We start from the raw sequence: 21,392 nt of genomic DNA, 5'->3' as shown, positions 1-21,392 counted from the left end.
CTGTTCTTTGATCCACTCGAACAGTTCCATTTTCCTCCATGTCTTTTTGTTCTGGTTTCCATTTTAAAGCATTTAGGATGGTTTTAGCTGAGCTGCATCATTTTCACACTTCTTTAAACCCCTTTCTCCTCTCCAATTAGCTTTTTATTCAAGGTAAGCTGTTCTTGGGAACAATGTCTGGTGTCATTTCACTCAGAGGGAAGTACACTATAACTAGTGTGTACAACATTTACTGACTTCTTTAAATAAGGACCACCTGTCAGAATGAATAACCTCACTTTGCTTTGATTCTGTGTTGTACCTGTAAAGCTTTCCTACTGGAACGGCTGTAGTATTGTGTAGTACATGGAAATGGGATGCCTGCACCACATTAGGCGTTCTTTCTTTTCCCTACAAAGTGCCAAACACACAAATTCAGCATTGGCTGCGCTCATCTGTATGAATGGATAAAGACGTACTCTCTGAGAGCGCAGTACAACTGTTTTACCTCCACCTTGACAGATGCCTGGCTGCAGAGTGAGCCCTTCACAGGGAGATGTAGCAGAGAGGAACTCTCTGTAGGAGTTGTGCTCCTAAATTTGTTCTCACATGGAGATGCAGATGTGAACAGATGAAGGGCTCTCGACAGTTAAAAGGAGACGTTTCAAGCAACTTAACGTTGTGATGTTTTTATCCAGGCAGAAAACCTCTATTGTCTCGTTCATCTGTTCAGGCTCTGTGAACAACAGCGCCGTGTGTAGGGAGGGATCTGTGTCAGATTACCTGCTGGAGCATCCCCATGGTGGCGGGTGTCAACCAGCAGGAGATAACACAACAGAAATATTATTCTTTTCTTCCAAACAAAATGGGTTTTTAGTTTATTAATGGCTTGCTCTTTTAACTTATTAATTTCTTTTCCCCCTTCTCCAGGGGAAAAATATAAATAAGAGTGAATGGTGCTGTATACAAATCTGTGCAACATCTTTCAGATTTATATATTTATTTTTTTCTTAGCTATATTTATTAATTTTTATTTTTAAGAACAAAATTCAATCACCAAACAAAAGCTCGGTAACACGGTTTAAAGGAGAAACCAAAAAAACTTCCCTGGCTTTCCTGGGTCAGACTTTAGAAAAGGTCAACAGGGCAGGAGCCCCGGGCCCCGACTGTTAGGGGCCCAAGAGATTTTTAGTTTCTGTTTTTATTTGTGTGGTTTTTTGGGGTTTTTTTAAAGAAATGTGTGTTTTGCAAACATTGTACTTTATTGAAAACTCCTGGCCCAAATCAGTGTGAATTGTATAAATATTTTAGGATTTTATGAAAATGAACAAAACTCAAATATTTGAAAAATATGAAGTTATGGTACTTTTTGTGGACAACATGGAGCTACCAACCAGCTTAGACCTGTGTCAGATCAGACCCGCTGATGTAAAGGAGTACATATTAATGTACTTTAATTTGCATTGGTAAAATCTTTTTTACCAATAGAAACTGACTCCAGCCCTGCGGCCCGCACCCTGTAAATCTGACCGTGAGGTTTATACATTTTCAACATTTTATAGTCCGAGTCTATGAGTTAATAAATGTACAACACAAGATGGTGGACACGTCTTGTTCAGTGTAGTCCAGAAATGGTTTCCATCCAAGGATATCAGTGGACAAAGCATGACAATAAGTCAAGTGGGTTGTTTTCCAAAATAAGCTTCCTCCACCTAAAAACAGGAGACCACTTGTTGGGAAACCATTGCAGTAAAATACACTTTTGAGCACAAAAGGTTGTTAGAATATTATACATCAAATACATATAAAAATATTTTTACATGTGAAAGCCATGGTGAGATATCTTAACGTTGTTTTTTTTCCGTCTTGTTGCTCAGATAAGAATGTGGTATCGCCTCCCCTGCTGTCCTCAGCCTCCGCTCTCAGAGACCACGCGGCGTTCTTCCAGTCCGAAGCCATGCGCCCGGCGAATGACCCCAAAGAGCGTGACCCCTCCCATGTACGCATGCTGAACGATGTGCTCCGTGATCTGGAAAAAAGCTTCATCATGCCACAGACGCCAGCCGGAGTGTTCAGGTACACACTGGACAGAGGAAGCTCCTGTCAGATTCTGTTTACTGCTGAGCAGTTTTCTACCAACCCTGAGACGCTGTCTGCTTTTTCATTTTGGAAAATGGATTAAATATTAAACACTCACGATATTAGTATAAAAAAATTTGAGAGTATGACAAGATCCACTATTTGCTTTCAGTAAAATTTATCTTGCTTCGTGGTTTTTTATGTGCAAAATCTAAGATGTTCTGCTTTAGTTAATAATTCACGATGGCTCAGAAGATTCCTACAGGGTGAAAATAATTAGTTGTAAATTACTTTAAAGTTGTTTTTGGCAAACTAGCAAGGAACTTTTTCTCTACGTATTTTTTTCCCGTCTTCGGCTCATTAACTTCGGATTTCTGTTATTGAAGAGTCACTCATACACAGCAGCACATCAGTGGGAGTTTAAACACGTTTTGCTCGTTGTTTTTCTTCCAGTCAGCCTTTAAGAAAAACGGATGCATTCATGAACACTTTCAACTGCACAGTGAAAGTGTTGTTCACTGGAGAACAAAAAGGAAATTAAGGGAGAAGCCTGTAAAATGGATTTGTTAAATCTATTAATTTTATTAGAATAAGCTAAAATCCTCTAAAAGCTGTCAGACAGAATGGATCCATGTCGGCTGTTTGAGATTGTGCTGCAGGTCGTCTGCAGGAGACATGATTAATATATTTATTATTTTGGGGGGTCATGATTATATATTTATTATTTTGGGGGTCAGCTGGACTGTGGCGTTCCTGTTGGAAGTAAATAGTTTTTCAGTACATTACAGTTTCTCAGCTGTCAATTCAGACAAGTCAAATATTAAGCAAACTGTAAGTTACATTTAATCAGAATTACAAATTAATAATCCAACTCAGGATAGCACTAAATATTCTTGCATTAAAGTATTTCAGGCAAGTTGATATTTAGCAAAATACTAATTTTGCTAATAGTAGTAAATTCAGAACATCAGAAATTTATGACAACACTGGACCTCCCTTATGCATTGTCTCATTTAAATAATCAATCAATTCATAAAGTTCTGGGATTCTATTTCTGAAAGTAGATAAACAGAATGTCTGCTTCAAAATATCCTAACATTTTACTGTTCTGACAAACTTTGACAACATTCCATAGTTTACCAGTATGTGTGTATTTATGGATAAAGCTTTTGGTTCTCAAATGCCAGAGCTGTTTTTTAATGGAAATGACACACACAAAAATAATTTTCTGAAAGTGTTTTTTGATTACACTGCAATACAGAAGAACCAAAGAAATTGGCATGATTGCAAGTTAGTACAATATATTTCTAAGGACTACATGTAAAATATTATCTAATAGATTTTTAACTTTAGTCGATTATTTTTCTATCTGAAAAAGGATGCATCATTGCGACACTTTATTCTTTTGCAATCTGCAGCGTCAGTTCTAGAATTAGAACTACCATTCTAAAGTGATTCCTTCATGCAGAGGTTGGTTTAAAGTTTTCAGGACTTTTGATCACATGGACCTCTCTGCTAAATATAATCATTTGGAGTCAAACAGTTTTTTCTCCATTTCAATGATTTCCTGTGATTGTAGGTGAAGAGGGGGCTACTGCACACTGATGCAGAGTCGTACAAATTGCTCCCATCTGCTGGACTTGATGGACATCGTTTTATTTTTAGTGCAACCTGCTTTGTAAATCTGCTGCAAATATGAAGGAGAAGCAGGAATGAACAATGGACATTATAGTGGTTTGTGAATGAATCCCAGAGATTTTGGGGGCTTGTTGCACTCTTTGAATCTAAGTTTAAATAGCATACAAAGTCAAAAAAAAATTATGATACATCTGCACTATAAGGACTATAGTGCAGAGGCAGTGCTTAGTGGGATGGTCAACCAGACGGGGGATATTAATCCTGCATAAGGTGATTAAAAACAACAAATAGTCAAAGTAAAGGTTCACCACCACAGTTTCCTTATCAATAGTTTTCAGTTCCCAACAACTTAAAGGCAACATTTTCGGACTAGAATATTAGTAGGGCAGACAGTTCTGAAAATCCAATTTATTACAAAGTATAATCAAGCAGATCTACATGATATGCTCTTTCATTTAATTCAGTTTAGCCCAATCGTTCTCTTAAAGTCTCAATTAATAACAATTAAACAGCCATTGCGTGACACATATATCATTCCAAATTATGTTCCAGTGAAGGTCAAGCACTCTTGAGTTTAGAATGTATAAGTGAAATGCCAGATTTGTAAATTTGACTAAAGGTCATCAGCTGAAGTAATTAGGTGATTGGTCAGTGTGTTCCACTTAAGGCCAGATGGTTTTATTGAGTGAATAAATTGGTTTTAAATAACAAAATTAATTTTGACTGTGCTCCTACAGGGCACATTAAACGCTGTAAACAGAGATCTGAATGAATTCTTCCTTGACATATCCTCGTCTCACTGTTCTCTTTTGAGAGTCATTTATTAAATGCCAAAATAAAGGAGAGTGAAACGGTCACATGGTGTGTCATATATCCCCTGGAGTTATTTAAATTCATGGCTTCATTTCAAAAGGTCTTCCAGTCGTCTGCCATCAAAGAGATAATTAAATGGGCCTTTATTAAATGTCAGCTGTTTAGCATGCAAAACTCTTTATTGTCAGAATATGGTGATAAAGCAATATTGTGGAGTCTGATTGGTAGGATGTTACAGCAGCTGAATGAATGCAGGACAGGAGTGTGGGGGGAGGTGAATGCAGCTTTTCACAACCTTCTTTCAGGGTACACCTGTTTGGGTCCAATCAGCTGCCCAGCAACAGTTTGTCCAGCTGCTACCAGCAACATTCAGAAAAACAGGATGTTAGTCTGTGAGAAACAGCAAGAAAAAAAGGGGCTAATAAGCAGCCTCAGATGTATGTGAGCAGTGATCATTACGCTTGTGGTATTTATGATGACGATTTATATGAGTTCATATAAATAGGCTTACAGTTGAGGCTGGTGCTCAACCAGCGAGCAACTGGTTCCACATTAGTTTCATCGGACCACAGAACACGTCTCTGGAATGTTCTCTGTCCCTGTGTGCATTCGAGAACTTTCATCTGACTTTTTATGTTTCTTTTTGGAGTAATGGTTTCCTCCTCACTGAGTTGCCTTCCAGTCCATGTCAGTACAGGACACATTTCACTGTGAATAATGACTCTGTCTCCCCAGCTTCAGCAGCTTTTTCACAAGGTCTTTGGCTGTTTTTCTGGTGTCCATCTACACATCCTGGACCAGAACCCGTCTCCTTCCTGAAGGGTGGGATGGTTGCGAATTTCCATCACGTCTACATTTGCATACAATTGTTTGAAAAAATAATGCAGGTCCTTCAAGTGTCTAATAACTTGAAGACACTTGAAGTTATTAGTGTCACTAATAACTTCACCAAGTTATTAGTGATTTCACTAAGTCACTAATAGTGAAGTCACTATTAGTGAATGAACAAAAAAGGAAAAAAAAATTCTGACTGAAATTTAGCAAATATTTTGTTTTCAGATAACTATGCTAGTTGATGTTATACAGAATCCATAGAGTTTCAAATGGTAAACTTTGTGTTTGAATTAATTTTGATAAGAGATTAAATTTAATCCATCAGAGCATTTGACCTTGAGGGCAGGGAAACTCACAGCTTTGAACGGATGTTCACAACACTATTGTTGTTCACTTTCATCAATAAGATGGACGTCTGAAAGCAGAATAACTACTTAACCATGTGGGTAGTTATATATCAACCACATAGGGTTGATATATAACACATATATGTGTTGATATATATTTGCTAATTTCCAAATATTTGTAGTAGATGTAAAAACAATACAGTAAAGCTCATGTGAGCTGTTTAGTTTTTCTGGACAGCTTACAACATCACCATGTTGTTTACGGTGCAATGCGTCCTGGATGGATGACGTATGGCAGGTGTGACATGGCCTACATTGATTGTTTTAAAACTGATAATTGTAATTTCTACCATCATGATTTTAACATAATAGTACTTGACTGAATACCAAACTGAATTAGCAGTACAGTACTTTAATGCAAGGTGAACAGACGAGGCTCCAGGCTTAACTAAGCCTGGCTTCGAGCCTGGTCTGGAGCAGGCTAGCTGCACAGGATAAATCACCATGGTAACTTATGCATTACTGCTTTTGTGACCAGCAGCTCCTTTGTTGGATCAAAGTCCATATGAACGTATCTGTCTTTTGTTTTTTATACATAACCGCATTCTTTTAAAGTGTCTCTCTGTGTTTTGTCGAATAAAACCTAAATTGTGACATTGAATCCAGCTCAGTCAGTTACACTGCTGCAGCAGGATTCTTTCTGCTCATGAAATTCAGTATATTAAAAGATAAGAGCTAAACAAATAGGGTTTTGCATAATAACTCTTTGTTTCAACTCTAGTCCTGATTCTAAAACGTCTGCAGTCTCCCCTCTCGCCCGTATGTAATTAAGAGGAAAAGTACGTAAGCCACACAGGATTCAACTGACTTGGGGGAAGAAACTCGAAATTACAGTCCAGTTTTGCTGCACCATCATGATAAAGAAATGATGGTGCAGCCCTCCCTGGTAATTTTATCTCTGTCTCAGTAAAATGATGTGGGGGAGTAGTTGTGATTTAACCCTCCCTCTGATTGTTTTACATCTGGAGCAGAACAGGAACAATAAAACACAAACTGGAGCTTCATGGAGTCACGTGCATTTTTAGAAGTTCTGATTAAATAAAGAAAACAAGTCAAGTTTTATGCTGAGAAACATTAGATTTTTTTTTTTTTTTTTTTACTTTATTTCTTGGCAGGAGCTCCTCGGGGCAGAACAGCTGTTATTAATTCATTGGCTCTGCTCCAGATCAGCTGATTAATTTGCTTAGGTCAAACTACACAGTTAAAAAATAAACACTATAAATGAAATGAAATTACATTTAGAGTCCAGCTGACCTTGACTGTCGGCGGGAACCTCCTTGTCTGATGTTGTAGTTGTGTAGGGTTTTGTGACAGTAAACCCCTGCTGTGTTTGATTTTAGCATTCACACTGGCTCTCTCCTCCTCCTGTGGCTCTTAAAGCGATCTGCTTTTCTGCTGGATGCTTTGACAATAAATGGCGTCTGCTTTTCATTGTTATTCACAGTTTATGGCAGTAATAGACATGTTAATTGTCCCCCTACTTCCATTAGCATCCAAACTAAAATTAGCTGCTTCATCATGCTTGGAAGCCATTAAGGCTTAATCACGTTCATTTATGAAGGACATTACTATTCCTTCACAGAGTTGGAACAATTGGTGTTGGGATGCTGAACAATCATTAAACTGTTTACTTGGAAAACCTGAGCCGTGTTTGAACCAACATGAATACAGAATTCATTGTGTATTTATAATCTGTAAGCTTCAGTGAAGGGCGTTGAGTTGATGATGTGTGGGGCAATGTGCACAATAATGTTTAAAAAAAAGAGCATCAATATTAAGTTTTTGGGGTTATGATGTTTACCAGAATGTAAATTCATCAAAATCCAGCCTCAGATTTATAGAAACAAATTGGGAAATGTTGCATGTAAAAAAGAAAGCACACCCTTACTGTTTTCATATGAACCACATGTATTTGATTGGCTGATTAAAAGCCGGTTTGAGCATTTTTTGCTGCTGTGTAGATTGCAGCTAAGAATGTTCCTGAATGTCAATCTGAGAAGAGTAACCATGTCCGTAACACTAGAGCAGGAGTCAGCCTGTCCAGTTCTCTACTGCTACTTGATCCAAAGTTTTGAAAGCTGCTACTATTGACGTAGAACTATGATGAAAATCTCATCATTTTGTTTGAGAGGAATCCACCTGCTGAATGCAACACCAGACCCGGGACAAACGATTTCAACCTTTGTTGTTTGGATTTTTATTTAGTGGTTTTCTCTTTGGATAAACTCTTTATTGTTTTTCTTTTTTTGTAATTCCTTTAAATTTAAGCTTTAGTCTATCTGTACACTCTCAAAGCTTCTTCTTGACATTCCAAAGGTCAAATAGTAATAGTCTGTTTAATTATCCTTTAATCTCAATTTTGGTAGACACATGTTGAGAACGCTGAAACAACGCTGCTGCGCTGAGCGCTGATTAAACTGTTATTTATAGTATCAAATCCTCTTTTGAGATCTATTAATACACATACAGCAAATCTCTTTTTATCTATAGAGTTAGTAATCTCCTCAATAAGTTCAGTTAGTGCATGTTATACTGATTGTCAGATTTGCTTTCTTGTCTGAATTTTTTTCTGTATTCTCTGTCCAGTCTGCTTTCTCTAAGTTCCTCAGCTCAGCCATCTTTGTCTTATGTTCATGTTTTTCATCAGCTGTCCTTCTCACCTGTCTCATATAGTATTTAAGTTCTAGTCGTGCCTTGGTCTTGTGTGGGATTCTTGTGCGTTTACATCTTTAGTTGGAGTAAACTGATGTTTATGTCCCAGTCGAGCCTTAAATTTTAAATAAATCTTGGACATGCCTCTTCACCTTTAGCATTTTTGGTCTTCCTTATATCTGCCTTCACCAATTGTGCCATAATGTACATAATGTATGAAGTTCTAACATTTTCACAACAGCTCATGCATTTCTTTGAAACAGTACAAATTGCAAAACCTATATTTAACCTGCAAACGAATGTTACTAGTTCGGAATGGATAAAAGCAAAAGAGCAAATATTCATATTAATGAAAGTGTCAGTGGGATCAGAATGAACCACAAAACCTTTTCTGCATAGACTTTCACTTTCTGGTGTTACATTTATAAACCCACAAGTTTAGCTCTAGATGTTATGTAGGGCAGACCATGCATAACCCCCAGTAGCACATCAGCTAAACTAACTCCAAGCTATTCCAGCCAGGTGCTACTGGACTCAACTGATGTTAACGTCAATATTTATTTTGACTGTACTAGTCCAATGTAATTGGGACAGCAAGGCTTCTGAAGAGCGATTAAAAATGAATCTCTCGTAGTTCAGATTCCCCTCTGGCAAAGCAGATCCAAGGCACTGCAACATATTTAACACTTGGCTGTAATAGTTCACTTTGTCCCAACAAAGTCTAGTATACGTTGCAATAATGTAAAAGGTTTGGTAATGTAGGGGGTGATGGTTCATTCTGTCATTTTATCAAGTTCTAACTTCACATGTTTGAGGCAGATATGTTACAGTAAAAAAAAGGTGAAATGTGATGAAGAAATTAAAGCATTGCTTGTGAATTCATACATGTTCAATATTTTGGTCAGTGCTCCATTTATTATGGTACAAAAGTAATTCTAAACAGGTGGTGGTTTTAGTCTAGATTTAAAGGAACTCCGTGTTTCGGCTGTTGTGCAGTTTTCGGAAAGTTTGTTCCAGATTTGTGGTGCAAATAAGCTGATAACTGCTTCTTCATGTTTGGTTCTGGTTCTGGATGTAGAGCAGAACCAGAAGACCTGAGAGGTCTGGAAGGTTGATCCAACAACAGCAGATCTTTTATGTATTGTAACCGTTCAGTGATTTATAAACTAACAACAGGTTTTCAAAGTCTATTCTGTCTGTGGAAGGACTTTAGAACTGGGCGATTGCTCTATCTTCCTGGTTTTAGTCAGAACATCAACAGCAGCGTTCTGGATCTGGAGGGTTGGATTTTTATCCAGACCTGAGAAGACACTACTGCAGTAATCAATGTCACTAAAAACATGAGTGGATGAGTTTCTCTAGATCCTCCTGAGACATTAAGTCCTTTAATCCTGGAGATGTTCTTCAGGTGATGGAAGGCTGATTTTATAAAGCAATCGTTTCACTTTGTAAGGTGAAATGATTGCAGTAGGAGAGTGTAGCACATGTGAGGAGTGTAGTGGCTGCTTTTTCGTTTTAGTGTAAAGCCACTATATTGTTCAGCAAGCTTCAGTTTTCTTTTGTTGATGTTCATTAGCTTGGCTCTTAGCTGACGCGTTTCTGTCCCACAATATGCTCTTGTGCATCTCTTAGTGAATTAAAGAAGTGCTTACAAAATCCTCACAAAGTGACGAACGACAAACTTTACTTTTCTTTGAGCAGATATTAGAAAGGATTCTTTAATCTTGCACAGCATTCCACATTTAACGGTCAAAAAACTGAGTAGAGCTCCGTTAAACACACCGCATTCAATTTCCTTTCTGAACTAATGTGGCACAGCACTTTCTATATATTTTCATTTATGTCCATTAGGTGCTGCTTTTCTACAAAAACATACTAAAACAGAATCTTATTGTTAAGAAAATATCTAAATATGCAAAAGGCATACACAATAATAAACAATGTTACAAGCTAACATTTTTGGCTCTTACAAGGGAGATCAATATGGAGTTATACAAAAACAACATGGAACTAAACCATGACCTTAACAGGCTTTGTAACTACAATGAGGTTTTGCCTGTCAAATGATTGATTCCCAAAATGCACAGTCTGTCACTCTGCTTGCATATATTATCCATTCCAGTTTTCATCTTTTTGGGTGTAGCGTATGACTTCAGTGCACATGCAGTAGTCGCGTTACGCTTCAGAGTTTAAGTTCCACATTTACCTCCAAGACTAATGTGCCAACTTAACCATACCATCATCTTTTTCCAGTTTATGCACCAGAATAAGGACTTTGATACCACAGTTTGCTTCTTATTGAAGGCAATAAAAGACTTGCTAGAACCACTGAATTTGCAGGCCATCTGTGTTAGAGCAAACATTTCACATTATAAGCTGTTCAATTTTTTTCCATAAAGCAATAAATGTGCCAATAACAGAAGATTCTATTCCGCTTTCTAACATTATCCATATGTACAGTAGTTTGAGGCTTTGTGTCAAACATTATGATTATGTTGATATAATAACACATTATGCTATTTAACAACAGGTCCCCGCTGTTTAGAGTGCTTTTAGAAATTGAAGGACATTTTTAGTTGATGGATTTTTATTCTCATTAAAAATTAGCCAAAAATCACTTGCAAAAAAAACAACAAAAAAATAAAAAACATTTCTTCAAATATGTCCAATATGAATATCCAGAAATATTTTAGCTTATCATGATCTCTTTTTTATTCAGAATGATCACATACAATCTTTTACTTTACTAAGAGCTTGTGGAGATAAAAGTATTTCTTTGAAATCCACAGAAGTCTGAGAGGCTGCAGACGCTCCAAGCAGCCACCGGTCCTGGAAGCTTGCTGCTGCAGGGCCTGGACTCAAACCTGAGGCCCCAGACTTGGCTTGAACACAATTTGTTGTGTTTCAGAGCAGCAGGTGGTCTCCATTAGGGGTCCTTGTCAGGATTTGGAGGAGCACACCAATCAATAACAGACATCTTCTCTAAACTCACAGGTTCTTCAAAAGCAGCTCCTATAAACCAGAATGGTAACAGACAGCTGCTGAACGGCCTCCTGTTTGTTAGGAACGAGACTTTGAGCATCAGCTGTGTCTCTTTTGTTGGTGTGTGGAGTTTCATTTTGGGTCTGCTTTCAGTTCCAAAGCTGCCAATTATTTTTGTACTGGTACATTTTGGCATGAAAAAGATGAGAGCCAACCAGAGGTGTTTAGACAAAAATGATAAGATTGAAAAATGTTCCACTTGATTATAAAATCTCAACGAAGCTGCTTCTAGAACAGCAATGGTCTACATGAGCAACATGGAAGAAGTCAATATATTGTATTTCTATATGAAGCATATGTTTCGATATGTGTTTCAATGTGTGGTTGTATTGTATTTCACACAATACAATAAATGTGGTTGTAATATAGTGCAGTCACATATTTGATGTGATAAACCAGCACTAAACACCTCGCAGTTATGAGTTGGAGGGAAAAATGACCTGGTTTTCAAATTCAATACAAATTCAAAAATACTTCATTGATCCCAAATGGACATGAAATGCTGCAGTGTCTCTTTTAATTAAAGCGTTGTTGTAGATGGTGATGGCTGTGGGCAGGACAGACCTGTAAAATTTCTGTATGAAAAAAATCTCTGAAAGATGCAGCATGCGTTTAGCCGTCCTGAGTGAATAATTTGGAGAAGAAACATTTATGGCTGCAATTACAGCTGCAGGTTTTTTACTGCATGTCGGTACCAGCTTTGCAAATGTAAATTTATAGTGATTAAGTGATCACTGTGAATTTATTATAGTCTAGTGCCCTTCTGTAGCATTTAAAGGTAAATGTAATTCACTTCTAACTCAAAAGAAGTCTGTGTTATTACACAGTTCTTTAATAAATAAAGTCCACAAGGAGCTCTGTGTCGTCATGGTACCCCCCCACCCCTCAGCGCTTCTGCTGTATGAAAACCTAACATTTGTTAATCATCATGAGCTCCAGCCAGATGTGATCATTTTAATCTGTATTTCAGAGCCATTTTCAAGTCTCATTCTAGCCGGTAAATGTGTGATTTGGATCCAGCTAATGGTGGTGTGTTCGTCACTCTTGAATGGGAATGTGGGACCTGAGCACACAGGCACTTTGGTCGGTGCTCAGATGATGTCATGTTGTACTCTCGGGCAGATCATTTCTCTGAAATTTGTCAGCTTATCTGTTCATTGCTGGTTGCTTCGTCCAGTTGCTGTATGCGCCCCACAAGTACCGCCTTTGCTCACTGTGTGACAGAAATCCACAGACCAATCAATGAATGCATTCTGCTGCCAATCAAATTGCTTGCATGCAATACCTGGTCAGGTCCGGCTGAGATGGTTCCAGAACTGCAGGACCTGCATATGGAGACAAATGCTGACTGGGGAAGACCCAGTTAAAGCCTCGTCATTAGAGAAGGGGCTGACTGGTTTGTTGCATGTTTTTGCAGCATGTGGGACTGCAGAGTGAGGAGAAACACTTTGAAGCAGTTTCCTCTGCCATTTTTAATAGTCTGTGAGACAAATATCAGTATAAAGCCCAGCTGGGAGAACACAGACCCAGCAGACAACCCCCCCTGCTGAGAAGCATTCTGAAACAACTCCAGAAAAAGTTGGCGCCTCCTTCAGAAATTCATTTAGAAAAACTATTCTCTGAACATGGGGACTGGGATTGATTTCACCTTTGTCATCCCAATAACATATTATCAACATATTCTCAGTGCCTATGTCCTTCAGGGACAGTCTCTGTGGTATATTTAGCAGTTTCCAGAGGTAGACGGAGGATTTTCACAGTGCTCTGTCTTTGAGTCTGAATTGTGTGCTGAAGGTCAGTGCTCTTCACACCCTATAGAACACGACCTGCGCCTTAACAGATGAAGAATCACTCCATTTACTCTCTAAGACTGTCCGTTCAGCCACTTTAGGACAAATCAATGTTCTTCAGTCCCATCGAGAGAAACACTCTGCAGTTTGTGCCATTCTGACCTACAAATGACTACTCTGCTACCCCCAAAGACTTATCTATGTATCTGTACTGTATGGAGAGAGGACTTTTACAGCCAATAACTTACATGGTGCAGACAGGAAAGAGAGCAGAGGTCAAATGAGTGAAAAACAGTTCTTCACAAGTTGCTGTTTTCAGTCGACAAAATGTGTCAGGCAATTTACACAAACCCATGACGGAAAATGGCCATTGGAATGATTTAGAAAAAGGCACGTGCTGAGGAGAGACAGTTTTCTGTTGATTCATTTGAATGTCGCTGCTAGGTGAGACCCACCTCTGACTGTTTATTTTAAATGACATATGTGGCCCTGAAAATGTTTCCCTGAAAAATCCTAGAAATAGGTTTCTGTCTTGGAACGAATGGAACGAGCTTCAAAAAGCATTCCAGCTCAGAGCTTTTGTATCAATAGGAACTTTTAAAGATATCTTAAAATATCGTATTTTTTATGAGCAAAGAATCCATCCATCCATCCATCTTCTTCCGCTTATCCGAGGTCGGGTCGCGGGGGTAACAGCTTCAGAAGGGAGGCCCAGACTTCCCTCTCCCCCGCCACTTCTTCCAGCTCCTCCGGGGGAATCCCGAGGCGTTCCCAGGCCAGCCGAGAGACATAGTCCCTCCAGCGTGTCCTGGGTCCCGGGGGCCTCCTCCCGGTGGGACGTGCCCGAAACACCTCACCAGGGAGGCGTCCAGGAGGCATCCTGACCAGATGCCCGAGCCACCTCAACTGGCTCCTGTCGATGTGAAGGAGCAGCGGCTCTACTCTGAGTCCCTCCCGGATGACTGAGCTTCTCACCCAAAGAATGACAAATTAAAATGAGCTTGATCATTTTCATTCTGGTGGTCAATATTCTTTGAAGGGATATGTTGTTTTCAGAGGCATCATAAACCATTTTCTTTATGGTTTCAAGTGTGCGTGTTTTTTATTTCTAGTTTATTTCCTGGTTTTGGTTGTTTTTTTTTATTTAAATATTTAAAATATAAGGGCTGCACAGTGGCGCAGTTGGTAGCACTGTTGCCTTGCAGCAAGAAGGTCCTGGGTTCGATTCCCGGCCAGGGTCTTTCTGCATGGAGTTTGCATGTTCTCCCTGTGCATGCGTGGGTTCTCTCCGGGTACTCCGGCTTCCTCCCACAGTCCAAAAACATGACTGTCAGGTTAATTGGTTTCTCTAAATTCTCCCTAGGTGTGAGTGTGTGTGTGCATGGTTGTTTGTCCTGTATGTCTCTGTGTTGCCCTGCGACAGACTGGCGACCTGTCCAGGGTGTACCCCGCCTCTCGCCTGGAACGTAGCTGGAGATGGGCACCAGCAACCCTCCCGACCCCATTAGGGACAAGGGTGAACAGAAAATGGATGGATGGATGGATGGATTTAAAATATCTTGTTCTGCACAGAATTAAAGTGTATTTGTCTGATTGAGGGAACTTGAATCAGTATGCAAGTTTGCATAATGATGCAAGTTTTCAAATATGTTATTTCAAATGTGTTATTTGAAAACTGTCTCAAATCAACAAGATTATCGTTTATTGCAATAATTTTCTGTGACAATTTATCGTCCTGCAAAATGTATGATGTTGACAGGGCTACGCTGTCTGAAACCTGCACATGTTTCAGCCTGAATATTTGACGCCAATTTTATCCAACTGATCTTATGCCAGACATCGTAGATTCCACCATGACTTCTACCATGGATCGAGGCTCATCCAGAACAGAGTACGAAACATTCCAGCTTGCTGTGTGGAAACACTCCAACCTGCCAGTTGGTTTTGGGATGGTGGGAAGCCCATCCTATAACTAGAAGCTCTTCATGGAGGCAGCTGCTGGACTTAGTTGGCAACTTGTGTCTCTTTTTAGAGCAGCTGAAAGTTCTTGGTGGTTTGATGAAAAGCTGATTTGAGCGTCGTCTTGCTAGCAGCAGCATCCTTTCTTGTGAAACTCTCAACCAGAAGAGTTTCAACTTTCAACCAGAAGCACGTTTCCTCTGAAGTGAACATGGTTGACAAACGAACAATTTTTAGCACCTTCGTCTGCTCTGCTAATTAACCATTGTTAGCACTTTCCTTTGAGCTAGCAGCTGAAAACATTGAAATGAAGCCTTCAGGTCATTTTGTGAGATAGCTAGTGTTTCACATGGTTAGGAGTTGGAGCTTGGATCTGGAAATAAAATCACAGCCAAGTTGAAATCAGTCTAGTTGCAATTTGCCATTTATTTTAGTGTCACTTGGTATTGGTGATGAAAGCCCAGAAGAACAGAGTTTTATTCATTTTAGAACACAAAAGGAACATGTTCACAAATAGATATTTTACTGCACTGTTGTTGGCTCTGGTTTAATCAAATGCAAATCGTCAGAAATTCTACTAAATCATTTATGCAAGCAACTTTTACTACATTCTTTATCCTTGGCAGCCATGCTGGAAACTAAACTCAGAACTGCTTGGCAATCTTGATCTTTCTCAGGCGTAATTCCAACTTCCGTGGGATGATTTTGTTGTTTTTCCAACTGGAAATTCAAAATAGCCAACTGATGAAAACAATGAGTTTTATGATTCAGTTCATTTTCAATAATTTTCATTAACTTTGCACTTGATTCCCTTTAATCTTATTATTCTTCATAACAATGTAGAGTCAATGAAAAACATCACCAATAAAAACAAGGAAACAGCAAAATCTCTTCTCAAACTTGTTTGTTTGTATGTAACCACAAAAGAATCTCTTCATCGCAGTATCCAAAGCTTTGTTTTGGTTTTTCTTTTGTAATCTGATCAATTGTTTGTTTTTTTCTTGGTCTCTACAGAAATTTACTTTACAGCCTTCCAGGAAAAACTCCCCAGTTCTCCGTCCTCAAGTTCTCCCCGGATGTGGTTCTGCACTGCAGCGTGACGAGCAAGGTGGCCAAGCACTACTCTCCAAACAAGGACGCCTTCTGCACCAGCGCCAAGAACCAGTCTCTGTCTCTGATCCTGAGGGCGCTGCGCTCGGCCGAGAGGCTAGTTGGCTTTGGGCTGGACCTGTTCCAGAATTACCCGGGCGCCACCAAATGATTCTGATGCAGATATAAAGAGTGCCTCCTCTACCAATCTCAAAAATCACTCTGCGGTTCAAGAAAGAATGAAATTTACAGTTTCAGCTACTTTTTTTAAATCCAAATCATGCAAAAACAGAATTTAAAATATGTATGAATGTATCAACTCTAACTTGTTGCACACCTGCTATTTGATATGCAAATGATATGGAAAAGTGGGTCTGCTTAAATTGCACTAATCTGTCTTCCAATGAGTTTGAACCAAAAGGTGAATGGCTATTTTCTAAATTTTATGTTACTTTATCTGATTTTCCTCTTAACACTTGCTCCACTTGATGTGGAAGTTTCTTTCCTTTCCACTAAACAAATTCCGGCACTAAATGTAAAAAGAAAATGAAAGTAGCACTTCAGAATCAATGTTAGGTTGAAAAGAAAACCAGATGTCAGTGTTTAAAAGCAAAGAAAATAGAAGAGTATTTGAGTTTCTCTTTAAAGTGTAGCCTTGGTGAATGAACAGAATATATTTAACACTTTAATCCCTTTGAGCACTTGAAGTGTGTTAGACTGTTCACCAATAAAACACCAGGACGTCACTTGGTTTCTGAAGTTGCTTTAGGAAATCCCAACTCTCTCCAAATAGATGATAGTCTGCATTTGAAGTGAAATTCAATTCAGGTTGGAAAATAAATCTTTTTTTTTTTTTTTTTGTAAAAATCTACTAATCTGTTAATGCGAAGAACAAAAGCCATCCTAGTTTCAGTAAAGATCACTATGAGCTAATCCATATTTATTGTCAATATAGTTATTTTAATCTCAACCACAGTATGTGACTTTTCTGTGTTAATTGATCATCAGAAATCCTGTAAAAAGGATTTTCCAGATTTTATTTTAAAAAGATTTAACAGGCCTTTAAGTTTTGTTGTAGTTAGGCATGATTTTTTTTGCTAGTTTTTGTGCAAACCATCTAGTAAAGTAACTTAATGCTATGAAAAGAATAATATATATTTTAACGTATTTTCAAGTACAGTTTCAAGGCATGATGATTGTTCTAGTCTCTTATATTTTATGATGGTTTTCTTAGCATTAATTAGTTGTATTTATGTGAATGTATTTCAGGAAGCCAGCTGGAAAATACACAAAAACGCTTTCTAGGTTTTCTAGGAAGAATTTCTTTGATTGATGTATTTCCTGGTTTTTTGTGTTTCTATAGCCATTATGATGTGTTAAAAAATTTTGATTTTTAAGTCTTTGCATATATTGTCTTTTTTTAATAGATGTGCATACATTTTTAAGAACGTTTGATAAAGAACATTTTGTAAGTTAGACCGATTATTGGTATGTAACTACCAAACTTTTAAATGCAGAAATTTACAGTAATGAAACAAAAAAAATCTTGTCAGGGATATAAAAAAAAAGCTTGTGTGCCTTTAATAAGGAGCTTTCTTGAGTTTGTTATATATTTTACCAAAAAAATTCCTGTTATCTTTGGCAACATGAGGTTTCCACAATTAACCTGTGATTTGCATTTAGTTTCCTCCCAGCCCTGATTTTTCTTCTTGCTTGTAAAATTGCATGGAAAAACACATTCATGTGTTTTTTAGTACCTAGAAAGTGCAATTTTTAATTCTGATTTGTCTTGTTATTCTGGCAAGAGAGACAAATAAACACTGGAGTGGTGAGAGGAGGGGCTGCAAATTCCAGCCTACACCAACAGATGTCGCCATACTCTATAAACTCCACCTTTAACAAGGTGAGTGAAAACTGGTTTGCTGTAACTTTGAATCAAATAAATTCTTATATATGTTTTATTTGCTGGAAATAAAACTGTTATGTTTTTTGTTTTTGTTTATTTGTACAAACATAACAAATTGTTGTTATAAAAAGAAGGACTTGACTTTAGGCACTGTTGGTTTGTTGGTCTGAAAACCCAGGCATCACATTTTTACTCTCCTGGCTGTTGGAGTTATAGTTTTTGTTTGCTTGTGTGCCATTTGTTTTGATGGCAGCATTTTATGTCTTTTTCAGCTTTGTGAACTGGATTGTGTCTGTCTCATGTTTCTCTTGCTGTGTTCCAGTGAGTGTGTAATGATTTTGAAGTGTAGGTTTGTCTGACCAGTCGATCCTAAATGTTGTGATGAGTGGAATTGTCAGTAGTTTGAAAATCATTACACCGGAAAAATACTGTATCAATATGTCTCTTTGTTGGCAAAATCACTTTAAATAATGTTATGCATGCTTTAATTTATATTAGGACAAACAAAGTCATGAGTATATTGTCGGGTTATGATACTTGGCAGTGCATATTTTTTCTCTCTCTTTTTAGAATAATAGCACAAATTTATTGTTCTTTATACATGGTGGAAAATCAATGTAAAATCTGATATTTGCTGTTTTCTATGACTTAAATTTTTTCAAGGTAACTCTGTGACACAGGTTGGATTTATTCTGAGTGACAACATTTTGGAAGTCCAGCCTTGGGCAGCGCAAATACAAACAGGACATTCAATCTAATTTTGTTCATGCCATAGTTAGATCCTGAACACTGGCCTTTAAATTATACAAAGTAAATCATAATGGTATAATTTCCGAGACTTAAGCAGAGTTTCTTCTAACACTAATTTGGCATCAAACATTGTGTAAATTTATATTTAACTAATAAATGCAAAAAACCCAAAGTAGGGGTTGGGACCCAACTTGAGGTCACAAATCAACAAGATTGGGGATTAAAATGATCTTCTTAATTTAAATTATGAAAAATGTAAATTAAAAATTCTTAATTGTTAATTTAAGAATGTGTGATTAGTGGTGAATCAAACATGACACATGACCATGGTGAATTTGGGTTATAAAGGTTAAAGATATAAAAACAATACTTTCAACAATTGGCTTTTGATTCTGCTTTTTTTGCTGTGACTCTACTCCTAGTTGGCTTAGTAGAAATGCGAATGTAGTCAATTCATAATCTGCTTCATAATCTCTGCACTGTATCCATCTTGGATGAAATCTAGAAAGCTGACGGACAGGCTTTATGTGCTGCAGGATGATTCGTTTGTTTCAGTTTATTTAATCAGGTTCATTTGTATGCTTTGTAATCGCATGGACAGAACACAGATCACTGTTCTGTAACAGTTTATGTTAAACTTATCAATGTAAAAAAGTTAAATGCAAATTAAGAATGATCCTAATCAACTGATGTAAATGTGGTTACATGCAGTACTCAATGCATCATTGCACAACCACAGAGACATGCTACCTTTGTGAAACCTTTTGAAAAATACTTGACTTGACCTGCTGTCTGTGTAAACTATATGTAAGCAATATTAAATATGCCTCATTGTAGGCAGTTATGAAAACTGCTGTATTTTGGAAATTGTACAGAATTTGAATGATGTATAGGAGTTAGTGCCAGATTCAGTAATGCTTCTTGTCTCTGTTTTGAAAAGCAACAAAAGATATTGTTTTTAGCAAACTAAAAAAGTGTTTGCTCTCTTACAGATTTAATCTGGTTTCGCTTTTAATAACACTGAAACATTTCAGATCCTCAAACAAGTTTATCAGACAAATACAATGTCAGTGAAAACAAAATGCACATTTAAAATTGTGATTTTTTTTATTTTCTTCTTATTCAGGGAGGAAACTGTTCGAAGTAACCCCTGCGTTAGACAACTTTCACACCGCTGTGGCGGAATTGTATCTCATTAGATTTTGTTCAAATTGAGCAATACCGAAGGGTTTCTAATAAGCATGACCAGGAGGTCATAGGTCATGCCACAATGTCTCCGTTGGATTTAAGAGCAGACTTTGACTTATTTTGTTTTCTTAAAACCAAGGTGTACTTACTGATGTGTTTCAGATTATTGTCCATGTTAGTATTCCAAATTCTCTACAGCTAACAGTAGCTGCATTTTCATTGATCATGTAATTGCACTATTTCACATTTTGAAAATAAATTTGCTTAATAGAAAAATAGTTGTTTTGAAAAAAAACTCTTGTTTTTTTATGAAAAGTTTTGCTGCTAGAGTGAGGTGGGTTTTTCTTTGGCCATATTGAAACTGGTTAATTTACAAAACTGCAATGGAAACAATTTTTGTACCATATGAGTCACATGATCAACAACCGGATGTTGCCACTGCTGCAAACCACAAAGAAGAAGACAACAGGAAGTGGTCATCTTCACGTTTCTTAATGACTTATCGCATTAACAAACATAGTCACGTGTGATTTTAATTTTGTTTCTTATTTAATGGAAATACCACGATTGTAAATTTTTTTGTGGATTATTGGGAAAGTTTTGCAGACATTTGTAATGGAAATGCAGCTACTAATAGTGGTCTAATGGATGTACTCTGTCAGGATTTTCTGGATGAAAGTAGAATTCCTGGTTCTATCAACTCCAAGTGGTCCAGTTCCCAAAGTAGAAAGCAACCCCAGACCGTCACCGTGTTACCATGCCTGGTATGAAATGCTACGGTAAATTTACTCCACTTGTCAGAGGTCACACACCTTCCACTTTTATCTCTTAAATTTACAGAAATGTAATAGCAAAAGTCAAAATGTTTTTTGGTAAATATTTGTTTTAGTTTGTAATATTTGTAGTGGTTTTAGCCTTGGAATGGATGTAGCTTTGGCCCAGTCTTTCTTGAATCATGAACACTGACCTTACCTGAGGCAAGTGAGGCCTGCAGAGCTCAAGATGGTTTTATGATCTCCTGGATCAGTGTATTCTTTTCTTTTGAAGTTGTTCTTGAATGATATTAGTCTGCACAGAGTAGAAAGGGCAAGGATGGAAGTTTCAGATAGAGAGAGTGAATAGCCACTGCAAAGGTGAGAAAATGAGTGACCTTCGGAAGCCCAGTAAAATTTTAATGCATTTAATGTTATCCAACACTCCAGAAGCAGTTATGCAAAGGTAAAAAAAAAAAAGGGTTAAGTGTTTTCAATTTCTTTACATCAGGGT

The 21,392-nt window shown here is 37.7% G+C and overlaps 1 protein-coding gene across 4 annotated transcripts in view; it reads left to right on the top strand.

Moving 5' to 3' along the window:
* The window catches only part of naaladl2 (N-acetylated alpha-linked acidic dipeptidase like 2), a 399,262-nt gene extending 378,694 nt beyond the window's left edge, over positions 1–20,568 (top strand). For 3 of the 4 annotated variants that reach the window (XM_023339997.1, XM_023339998.1, XM_023339999.1), the window contains 2 exons: positions 1,857–2,055; positions 16,208–20,568. In XM_023339997.1, coding sequence (XP_023195765.1) covers positions 1,857–2,055; positions 16,208–16,454 — 446 coding nt within the window. In that variant the 3' untranslated portion in view covers positions 16,455–20,568. The remainder of the gene's footprint in view (positions 1–1,856; positions 2,056–16,207) is intronic. The other variant, XR_002753301.1, reaches the window with a different exon arrangement.
* Positions 20,569–21,392: the final 824 nt, after the last annotated feature.

Source organism: Xiphophorus maculatus, chromosome 9 (genome assembly GCF_002775205.1).
Source record: "Xiphophorus maculatus strain JP 163 A chromosome 9, X_maculatus-5.0-male, whole genome shotgun sequence".
Taxonomy (NCBI): Eukaryota; Metazoa; Chordata; class Actinopteri; order Cyprinodontiformes; family Poeciliidae; genus Xiphophorus; species Xiphophorus maculatus.
Note: the sequence above shows the minus strand (reverse complement) of the source record. Positions and strands in the feature narration are given on the sequence as shown.